This window comes from Bubalus kerabau, chromosome 10 (assembly GCF_029407905.1).
Source record: "Bubalus kerabau isolate K-KA32 ecotype Philippines breed swamp buffalo chromosome 10, PCC_UOA_SB_1v2, whole genome shotgun sequence".
NCBI lineage: Eukaryota > Metazoa > Chordata > Mammalia > Artiodactyla > Bovidae > Bubalus > Bubalus kerabau.
The window spans coordinates 64,339,020-64,351,036 of record NC_073633.1 but is presented as its reverse complement, the minus strand read 5'-3'; the positions used below and the strand labels follow the sequence as shown (position 1 = coordinate 64,351,036).

The window sequence follows — 12,017 nt, the reverse complement described above, 5'->3', positions numbered from 1 at the left end:
AAAGTTCTTGTTGTTTGGGGGAGATTGGTGAGGATATCAGTATGCTAAAATTTAGCCTTTACATGATTGCTTATACTGGGAATGGTCACAAACTCCATTCATGTGTTACTTTTCTTCACATTTGTTTTTTTTTTTTTAAACTTTACATAACTGTATTAGTTTTGCCAAATATCAAAATGAATCTGCCACAGGTACACATGTTCACATTTGTTTTTAAAAAGTCAGAGGAACTTTACAGGCCCCAAGGTTACTTAACATTCTTTTTAAGATGTTTGTTGTTTAAATCTAAGATTGAATGAATGAATGAGTAATGTCAGTCAAATTATCTTGGAGTGCTTAAGTATAGTTTTGTCCTGGCCAGTGCTATAGCCCTGGCTAGCAGAATGGTAGAATTTTAGAACTGAAGAGGAACAGATTAGAAAAGAGGGTAAACAATTGTTCAGAAAGACATATCACAACACTTAACCTCTCTGAAGTGCATATCATTTTCCATTATGTATTTGTCCACAGTCAGCTGGAATATTTCTTTCAGTTATTTCACATTTAATTGAATGCCTGTTATGTCTAAGATATGATGCTAGATAAAAAAAATAACATGAATTGGTTTACTAAGTTTACTAAATAAGCTTTACTGAACACCTATTTTACACAAAGCTAGAGTATAGAAAAATTTATTGGCAGAAGTTAAAATTATAAGTGCCAAACTGGGATGAATTGAGAGTTATTTTTGTAAAGATTGATTCAGGAAGGGTAATTTTAATAACTGGCATTTGGAAGTGTACTTGTTCTTAACACTGTGGACACATATGCTCCTGATAATGCGTGGTTTATTCAGACAATGAATGCTGTATTTTCAGTGGGAGGAGATGTGATGCATCCTGATATTCCCAATAACTTTCTGAGACTGCTAGCAGAAGGTTAGTAAACTATTGCATTCTGTAAAGATTTTAAAATTAAATGTTTTTATCACAGAGTCCTTGGAGAATTTAATGGAAATTAAAATGATATATCAATTCCTTTGTAGGGTTTGATGATGAAACAGAAAATCAACAACTAAGACTTTATGCAGTTCAGTCTTATCTTACTTTACTAGATGTGGAAAATGTGTTCTATCCACAGAGATTTCTTCAAGTTATGAGTTGGGTAAGCAAAGTACATTGACTCATAAATGTTTATAATATTATTTTTTATAAAGACAAATACTAATAATGTATTTCTTCAGAAATCATTTATTTCAGATCTGTTAACTCCTTCAGCTGCCGATTTTCTTTCCCAGTGGCTACCTTCTATCACTTACCTATTTACTTGTGTATTCATTCTCTCTGCCCTCTCACTTGAATAGTCTTTTAAATATGGGTATTTATTTAGATGCCTGTCTGTGTACAATGCATTTGTTGTGAATCTATATATGAATATGTGAATACTCATGAAGCTGTGGTATGCTAGCTTTCTATTGTTGCATAATCATGTTACCACAAACTTAAAACAACATACATTTGTTATCTCACAGTTTCTGTGGGTTAGGAGTTCAGGTATGGCTTAGCTGGGTTTTCTGCTTAAGGTTTTTTAAGGGTGCAATCCAGGTGTCCCTTGGGGCTGCTGTTTGATCTGAAACTTGATTAGTAAAGGATCTGCTTCCAGGCTCACATGTGGTTGTTGGCAGAAATCAGTTTTTTGTAGCTCTAAGGCTGAAGGTTTGATGTTCGGACTGTTGACTGTTGGCTGCCTTTGGCTCCAAGAGTTGTCCTCAATTTCTTGCCATGTGGGCCTCCCAACATGGAGGCTTGCTTCATCAAAGCCTGCAAGGGAGATCATCTCTTTGCAAAGTGAGGTTACAATTTTGTAGAGTATAAGGCTTACATAATCATATACATCCTGTCACCTTCGTATATTCTTTCCTGTGCATGTGAGTGAGCATTTCTGTAGGGGAAGATTTGGAGAAGTGCCTTTCTGGGTCATAGGATGTTCACACTTTAATATTTTATGGTTTTGTCAAATGTTAGTATGTTAAATTAAATTTTACCCAGACTTTTATTTAAGAATTCTTTTCTCATCTATTAGAAAGGTGAAAAAGTGGCATAATAAATACCCCTGTACTGTTCATCTAGATTCCCAGTGAATGTTTTTAACCACCTTGCTTTACTTTATCTACATCTCTATATATAGCTGCTTCCCCTATAAAAGAATTCAATATAAATCTCCCAAGAGTCACATTCTAGATAACCATAAAACCATTATTGCAACTGAAAGACATGACCTTAATTAATTCATTAATGTCACCCAATATACAGTCCATATTCATATTAATCCAGTTGTCCAAAAAATGTCTCTTATGACTATTTTTCTATTCCTCCTTACCCCGTATCCAGTCAAGGTTCACAAATTGCATTTAGTTTTTCTTTTAGCCTCTTTATTTTACAGTGACCTCAGGTTTTTTTTTGTTTGTTTTTTTGTTTTCATGACATTGTTATTTTTTGGATGAATACTTGTAGAAAGTCCAGCATTCTGAATTGGACTATGTGTGGTTCAGGTAAACATTTTTAGCAAGAATACAACATTGTCAATATGTACTTCCCATTACATCATATCAGGATGCATATAATATCAGTTCCTCCAATTATTGGTGATTGTTAATCTCTTTGGTTAAGATAGTGATCTTCATATTCTCTCCATTGTAAAGGTGCCATTTCTTCTTACTAATTTAGAACTAATCTGTGAGGTGATTCTATGAGACTGTGTGAGCATCTGTTCTTCAGCTGTCTTTTATCAGTGTTTTTAGCATTGATAATCTTTGCCTAAATTGATTGCTGTATTTGGTAGCCATTTGTATATGTTCGTATATTTAGAGTGTTTCTTTTTCTACAGCATACAAATCCTGTCCCTGTTTTGTTAGATTTATACTTAGATACAGATGGTCCCTGATTTAAGATAGTTCAGGTTAGGGTTAGGGTTCTGGCGATGCGAAAGTGATACAAATTTAGGAGAAACTTCAAATTCTTTATTTTGAATTGAAGTATAGTTGATTTACAGTATTAATATTATATTAGTTTCAAGTGTACAGCATGTTGATTCATTCTTTTGCAAATTATATTCCGTTAAGGTTATTATAAGATTATGGGTCTAATTTCCTGTACTATTCAGTACATCCTTATTGCTCACCTAGTTCATACATAGCAGTTTGTATCTCTTAATCCCTTATACCTAACTTGCTCCTTCCCCTTCCCTTGTTCCACTGGTAACCACTGGTTTGTTTTTTTATTATTTATTTTATTTTATTGAATATAGTTGATTTACAGTGTGTGTTAATTTCTAGCATACAGCAAAGTGATTCAGTTATACATATACATACATATTCTTTTCTATTATGATTTATTATAGGATTTTGAATATAGTTCCTGGTGCTATACAGTAGGACATTGTTATTTATCTATTTTATATATAGTAGTTTGTATATGCTAATCCCAAATTCCTAAGTTATCTCTCCCCTATCTCCTTCCCCCTTTGATAACCATAAGTTTGTTTTCTCTACCTGTGAGTCTGTTTCTTAGATAAATTGGTCTGTGTCACATTTTAGATTCCACGTATAAGTGATATCATATGGTATTTGTCTTTTTCTTTCTCACTTGCTTCACTTAGTATGATAATTTCTAGTTCCATCCATGTTGCTTTAAATAGCATTATTTCATCCTTTTTTATGGCTGAGTAGTATTCCATTGCGCGCGTGTGTGTATGTATGTGTGTGTGTGTGTGTGTGTGTATATATATATATGTATATATACATACACCATATCTTCTTTATCCTTTCAGTATGTCAGTGGACATTTAGGTGGCTTCCATATCTTGGCTATTGTAAATAGTGCTGCACTGAACATTGGGATGCATGTATCTTTTCGAATTGTGGTTTCCTCTGGATATATATGCCCAGGAGTTAAGTTGCTAGATTATATGGCAGCTCTTTTGTATTTTTTAAAGAAACAGCCATACTGTTTTCTGTAGTGGCTTCACCAATTTAAATTCCCACCAATCGTGTAGAAGGGTTCCCTTGTCTCCACATTCTCTCCAGCATTTGTTATTTGTAGACTTTTTGAGAATAGTCATTCTCACAGGTGTGAGGTAATATCTCACTGAGGTTTTTTATTTGCTTTTCTCTAATAATTAGTGATGTTGAGCATCTTTTCTTGTGCCTGTTAGCCAGCTTTATGTCTTCTTTGGAAAAATGTCTATTCAGGTCTTCTGCTCATTTTTTCAGTGAGTTGTTTTGTTGATACTGAGTTGTATGGATTGTTTGTATATGTTGGAGATTAAGTCCTTGCTGGTTGCATTGTTTGCAATATTTTCTCCCATTCTGTAGGTTGTTTTTTCATTTTGTTGATGGTTTCCTTTAGTGTGCAAAAGCTTTTAAGTTTAATTAGGTCCTATTTGTTTATTTTTGCCTTAGTAGACAGATCCAAGAAAATATTGTTACAATTTATGTTAAAGAATGTTCTTTTCTAGGAGTTGTATGATTCAGGTCTTACAATTAGATCATTAATCCATTTTGAGTTTCATTTTGTATATGATGTGAGGAAATGTTATAATCTTACTGTTTTACATGTAGCAGTCTAGTTTTCCCAGCACCACTTATTGAAGAGACTGTTCCTTTCTCTATCCTATACTCTTGCCTCCTTTTTCATAGATTAGTGGTTTATTTCTGTATTTTGATCTTATACTCTACAGTCTTGCTAAATTCACTTATTAATCTAGAATTTTTTTTTTTTTTTGTAGATTTCTTGAGACTGTGTTAAGAATTTTTGCATCTCTGTTTATGAGGGATGTTCTTTTTTTTTGTTTTGTTTTGTTTTCCTACTCTTTGGGTTTAGTATCAAGGTCATACTGGCTTCATAGACTGTTTGGGAGTATTCTTTCCTCATTTATTTAATGGAAAGATAGGAAGTTGTTTTGTCTTTAAGTGTCTTTAAAATTTCCTGTTGTCCTTCCTGTTACTGATTTTAGTTTGTTGTCAGAGAAAATACTCTTATGATTTCAGTTCTTTTAAGTCTCTTGAGGTTTATTTTATGGCCTAAGATATAGTCTGTCTTGTTAAATGTTCTGTGGGTGCTCGAAAAGTATTCTGCTTATTGTTGGGTGGTGTGTTCTATAGATGTTGATTAAATTCTTTTGGTGATGGTGTTGAGACCTGAGTAAGTTAGATGTAGAAAAGAGAATGTGTAACATAGATCAGTGTTCCTCAAAGTCTCTTGTGTGGATCATCTGTATTAGAATCAGATGGTATTTGTTCAGAATGTGTATTGTAGATCCCCACCACAGACATACTAAATCAGATTATCTGGGTGTAGAGTCAGAAATCTGTATTTTTGTGAAACATTTCAGATGGCTCTTTTGCATGCTAGTGTGTGGTAACCACTTGTTTAAATGGTTATTGGAAAATAGTAACAGAATGTGAAAGTGCTTGTAAAAACCAACATCCAAACCTGGAAGTTCAGAAGAAAGCTAACTTGTAAAGATATAATGCTTTATATATTGTTAATAATAAAGATGTGAAAGTCCTTGTATTCACTTCCAGTTTATGGTGGTGTTGTTCAGTTGCTTAGTTGTATCTGACTCTTTGTGACCCTATGGACTGTAGCTCTCTAGGCTCCTCTGTCCATGGAACATTCCAGGCAAGAATACTGGAGTGGGTTGCCATTTCCTCCTCCCCAATTCATGGTGTAATTTTGACCTAAAATATGCAATTTTATTTTTAATAAATTTTTTACTGTGAGAATATGCTTAGTATAGATTAAATTTACTCTGCAGACACTTTGTTTAGATTTCTGAGTATAATTGCTATCTAACTTGATGTTTGCATATATTCATTTCTTTGTTTTACTTACAGGTGTTAGGAGAGTATTCCTATCTCTTAAATAAGGAAACACCAGAGGAAGTTATAACCAAGCTCTACAAGTTACTTATGAATGACTCTGTTTCTTCAGAAACAAAAGCCTGGATAATAGCTGCTGTGACCAAGTTGACACCCCAAGCACACTCTTCTGATATAGTTGAGAGATTAATCCAGGAATTTACCACATCTTTGGATACTTGCTTGAGACAGCATGCATTTGAATTAAAACACTTGCATGAGAATGTAAAATTGATGAAGAGCTTACTTCCACTTGATAAGAGTTGTGAAGACATGGTGGTAAGACATCTGCATTCTGTCTTTTTAAGGGTTGCATTGTGTTTAAAAAGAATAATTCTTGCATTTGAGATATATCTATAATGTACCAAAATGTAATTTCTGTAGCACTTAAGATGAAGGTTGGTGTTTTTCTCATGTTAGTGTGAGAAAGGATTTGAGAGCTTCTATTCAGTTGTTGTTGTTCAGTCGCTAAGTTGTGTCTGACTCTGCAACCCCATGAACTGCAGCACTCCAGGCTTCCTTGTCCTTCATTATCTCCCTGAATTTGCTCAAACTCATGTCTGTTGAGTGAATGATGCCATCCAACCATCTCATCCTCTGTTGCCCGCTTCTCCTCTAGTTCAATAGTGATCCTAAATAGTAAGGAAGACTAATCTGTTCTGGACAACTGCTGTGGAAGGGGTTTATATTCTGTGACAATCTCTTTTAACATATAATAATTTGAGAAATTAAAAATTTTATCTTCTTCAAACTTCTCTAATATATCATTTTATTATTACTGTCTTTGAGAATGTAAGAAAAAAATTTCTCCATTTTATTTTATGCATCTACCATCTAAATCTTTACTACTTTGGAACCTGATCACTCACCTTTCCTTCTCCCACCTGCTTTCAGCACCTGCCCCTTTTAGGCAAAGCACTTAGTTACATTTCACTTTGAGTTCTCCCTCAGATTGGTGTAAATCTGAAAACTTCAAGGAGGAAGTCAGATTTTTCAGATTTTTATGTTAGATGTCATATTCTACAGGAGAGGATGGGCATTCCCATTAATTATGATTCAGATGGAGATGCAGGTTTGATCTCTGGCTGGGGAGATCCCCTGGAGGAGGAAATGTCATTCCAGTATTCTTGCCTGAAGAATTCCATGGACAGAGGAACCTGGCTATAGTCGATAGGGTCGCAAAGAGTCGGGCATGACTGAAGTGACTGAGCACATTCATGGCTTGTATTCATTTTGAACCTTTGTTCATTAATTTTTTTCATTAGCTCCTCATGGGCAGAGGCCTTGGTTTAACATTCCTGAGGCTGTATGAATACATATGCTATTAAGCTAGTTAGTAACTCTACTTCTTTTTCTATCAGTGAAAGATAATGATGATGACATAGCTTCATCTATTTAAGAATCTTATCAAAACAAAACTTTTCCAAATTCAGAGTGTGAGATGCCAATTAAATTTTTGAGAATTACCTGCATTTCTAAATTATCTGAGTTGGTTGTATGCTGCTGCTCCTGCTAAGTCGCTTCAGTCGTGTCCAACTCTGTGCGACCCCACAGATGGCAGCCCACCAGGCTCCCCCGTCCCTGGGATTCTCCAGGCAAGAACACTGGAGTGGGTTGCCATTTCCTTCTCCAGTGCATGAAAGTGAAAAGTGAAAGTGAAGTCGGTCAGTCGTGTCCGACTCCCAGCGACCCCATGGACTGCAGCCTACCAGGCTTCTCCAACCATGGGATTTTCCAGGCAAGAGTACTGGAGTGGGGTGCCATTGCCTTCTCCAGAGCTGGTTGTATATACTTAGCTAAATCAGGAGAAGCAGATCTGTGGTTTCTGAGGTTGTTATTGCTGTATCCTCTTGTGTATCTTGTTTTCCTTTCTCGCTTAATTTTCTCTTTTTGTCCTTTTCCTCTTACTCTTTTTTCATCTCTTTATTTCTTTTCATTTAACCTATCTATTCTTGTACTTTGTTGAAATTAAGTTAATATTCCACAGATTTGTGAAGAAACATTTCTAGGTAGAAAGGAATCAGTTCAGTTCAGTTTAGTAGCTCAGTCATGTCCAACTCTTTGCGACCCCATGAACCACAGCATGCCAGGCCTCCCTGTCCATCACCAACTCCCTGAGTCTACCCAAACCCATGTGCATTGAGTTGGTGATGCCATCCAACTATCTTATCCTCTGTCGTCCCCTTCTCCTCCTGCCCTCAATGCTTTCCCAGCATCAGGGTCTTTTCCAGTGAGTCAGCTCTTCACATCAGGTGGCCAAAGTATTGGAGTTTCAGCTTCAACATCAGTCCTTCCAATGAACACCCAGGACTGATCTCCTTTAAGATGGACTGGTTGGATCTCCTTGCAATCCAAGGGACTTCAAGAGTCTTCTCCAACACCACAGTTCAAGAGTGTCAATTCTTCTGTGCTCAGCTTTCTTTATAGTCCAACTCTCCCATCCATACATGACCACTGGAAAACCATAGCCTTGACTAGATGGACCTTTGTTGGCAAAGTAATGTCTCTGCTTTTTAATATGCTATCTAGGTTGGTCATAACTTTCCTTCCAAGGAGTAAGCGTGTTTTAATTTCATGGTTGCAGTCACCATTGGCAGTGATTTTGGAGCCCAGAAAAATAAAATCAGCCACTGTTTCCACTGTTTCTCCCTCTATTTGCCATGAAGTGATGGGACCGGATGCCATGATCTTAGTTTTCTAAATGTTGAGCTTTAAGCCAACTTTTTCACTCCTCTTTCACTTTCATCAAGAGGCTTTTTAGTTCCTCTTCACTTTATGCCATAAGGGTGGTATCATCTGCATATCTAAGGTTATTGATATTTCTCCTTGCAATCTTGATTCCAGTTTGTGCTTCCTCTAGCCCAGCGTTTCTCATGATGTACTCTGCATATAAGGTAAATAAGCAGGGTGAAAATATACAGCCTTGACGTACTCCTTTTCCTATTTGGAACCAGTCTGTTGTTCCATGTCCAGTTCTAACTGTTGCTATTGAACTGTTGCTGTTGAAAGGAACAGGATAGTGAAATCAGTGTGGGAGGCTGGATAACAGCCCTCCTCAAGATATTCACATCTTAATCCCTGGAGCCTGTGCATGTGTGTGTGTGTGCTAAGGCTCTTCAGTTGTGTCTGACTGCAACCCCATGGACTGTAGCCCACCAGGCTCCTCTGTCCATGGAATTCTCCAGGCAAGAATTCTGGAGTGGGTTGCCATGCCCTCCTCCAGGGCATCTTCCTGACCTAGGGATCAAACCCGTGTCTCTTACAACTCCATTCTCAGATGGGTTCTTTACCACTAGTGCCACCTGAGAAGCCCAGAGCCTATGCATATGTTACTTTATGTGGTAAAAGGGACTTTGTAGGTTTGATTAAGAATTTTGTAATGGGGAGATAAATGTGGATCATCTGAGTAGGCATGATATAATCATGAAGTGTCCTTATAAAAGTGAGGCAAGAGGTCAGAGAGGAGAAGGCAAAGTAACCATAGAAGCAGAGATTGGAGTGATATAGCCACAAGCCGAGGAATGCCTCTAGAAAGAGACAAGGAACCTGCTCTCTCCTGGAGCCTCCAGAAGGAACTAGCCTTTGCCACCACGTTGTTTTTAGCCCCCAGCAGGAGGAAACTAATGAAGACAGCATAGCTCGTAGTGTATATGTCTTCTCCTCTAGTAAGTTACAAGTCTTATGAGGGCAGGTCTTGTGTCTTCCCTTTTCTGAACGATTAGCATCCAACATGATTCTTTAATATACTGGATGCTCAAAAATGTATTCTGCAGTGCAGTGAATTAATAATAAGTGCAAATGACTTATATTGTTAGATTCTTAGAGCTGAGGGATTTGATTATTGATGTTTTAAAAAGCTAGAGAGTTGAGTAGCAATTTTAGAATTGAAGTTCTGTTTTTCACTTAAAAATTATTTTTAGGAAATGTGGGCTAAAATTACTTATATGATTGTGCAGTCTACTGTGTAGGGTAAGTATTTTAATTCCTAATTTTTGCTTTACTTAGGTAGATGCTTCCTTATCTTTTCTGGATGGTTTTGTGGCTGAAGAACTAACACAGGGGGCAGCGCCTTACAAACCTCACCACCAACGGCAGGAGGAAAAGCTTTCTCAGGAAAAAGGTAATTTTTCATGAGTTTATAATAAGTTACATTGTAGGGACATCACTTTTTCATGCAATTGGTATCATAGTCATGTAAGTATATAACTGAGAAGATTTATTATCCCTCTTTAAATCTGCCTGTGACTTGTTCACCCTGGCCTTATTTGGGGTAAACAGAAAAAAAAAAAAAAGAGGAGTTCCAAAAGTCGTAGGTTTCATGTACATAAGTGCCTCAGATCATCTTATAATTTTAAAAGAACTTGAAGGTAGAATTATCATGTTGGTCACTGTGCTAAAGGGCTGACAGATGTTCCTGTCAGCATACCTGCAGAAAAGCTTCAGAAAAAAAATGCTGGTTACTATGGACTAGTGAGTTTCATTTTCATTCTGAACAATCTTGTATATCTAATCAGTGAGTTTAGTAATGGCCAAGAAAGGAAATAATAACTTATATTTTAAAAATGCAGGGTTTCAGGGAAAGACTTCTTTCATGGTTTTAGTCAAGAGGAGATTATAGAAATATTTGATGGTGGATGGGATATGAATAAAGGGAGACCATTGACTTATATATATAGGAATTCAGAATGTTAATACTAAAAAGTTTAATGCTGAAAGTCCTTTTTTTGTTCAGCTGCTGCTGCTGCTAAGTCGCTTCAGTCATGTCCGACTCTGTGCAACCCCATAGACGGCAGCCCACCAGGCTCCCCCATCCCTGGGATTCTCCAGGCAAGAACCCTGGAGTGGGTTGCCATTTCCTTCTCCAACGCATGAAAGTGAAAAGTCAAAGTGAAGTCGCTCAGCCGTGTCCGACTCTTAGCGACCCCATGGACTGCAGCCTACCAGGCTCCTCCATCCATGGGATTTTCCAGGCAAGAGTACTGGAGTGGGGTGCCATTGCCTTCTATTCATTCTTTAATGATTTGTTGAGTACTTGTTAATTCAGGCTCTGTGCTAGGCATATAAGTTCAAGTAAATGGATGATCCTACAATGAAACCAAAAAGTATAAACATTTATATAATCGGCTTGATGGTATTTTTTTGCAGAAGTAGAAGTATTTTCTCTTTTAAGGTTTCAGTTCAGTTCAGTCACTCAGTTGTGTCCAACTCTTTGTGACCCATGAACCACAGCACGCCAGGCCTCCCTGTCCATCACCAACTCCCTGAGTCCACCCAAACCCATGTGCATTGAGTCGGTGATGCCATCCAACCATCTCATCTTCTGTCATCCCCTTCTCCTCCTGCCCTCAATCTTTCCCAGCATCAGGGTCTTTTCCAATGAATCAGCTCTTCGCATCAGGTGGCCAAAGTATTGGAGTTTCAGCTTCAACATCAGTCCTTCCAATGAACACCCAGGACTGATCTTTAGGATGGACTGGTTGGATCTCCATGCAGTCCCAGGGACTCTCAAGGGTCTTCTCCAACACCACAGTTCAAAAGCATCAATTCTTCAGCACTCAGCTCTCTTTATAGTTTAATACATTATTTGGTACAATGATACCTAATGGCGTAGAAAGTTCAATTTTCTGTCAAAGGGTAATCAGTTTCCTTCTTATTTAACTCTCATATATTGACAGAATATATAGAGGGGGAAATAAAAATTTTACATTATAATTGCCCAACCTCTGACTCGAGTGCATGTCTTATGATATCCGAGGCACAGGATGAAAAATGCAGAGTTCCAGAGTGGGAAACACGGTCCAGTTGCCATATTTCCTTATTTTCAAATGTTTGGGGGTTTTAAGTTGCTCTTTTTTTTGGCTGTGCCTTGTGGCATATGGAATCTTAATTCCCCATCAGGGATTGAATTTGTGCTCCCTGCAGCAGAAACGTGCAGCCCTAGCCACTGGACCACCAGGAATTCCCCATCAGTTGCTCTTATTACTGCAATTCAAGGCTAGAATAGGGAAGGGGAGGTAGGACAAGGAGCCTAATTTCTGGTACTCCCTGACTTCTTTCTTAAAATAAGTTAAGCGGCTGAGACAAATATAATAGCCCTGAAACTCCCCAAGCTAGTGTA

The 12,017-nt window shown here is 37.4% G+C and overlaps 1 protein-coding gene across 1 annotated transcript in view; it reads left to right on the top strand.

Annotated features, from left to right (window-relative positions):
• Positions 1–12,017, top strand: part of AP4E1 (adaptor related protein complex 4 subunit epsilon 1) — a 69,871-nt gene that overhangs the window by 34,432 nt on the left and 23,422 nt on the right. Inside the window, exons 12-15 of the mRNA XM_055537977.1 lie at positions 805–917; positions 1,025–1,143; positions 5,876–6,178; positions 9,905–10,019. Of these exons, the coding sequence (XP_055393952.1) occupies positions 805–917; positions 1,025–1,143; positions 5,876–6,178; positions 9,905–10,019 (650 nt within the window). The remainder of the gene's footprint in view (positions 1–804; positions 918–1,024; positions 1,144–5,875; positions 6,179–9,904; positions 10,020–12,017) is intronic.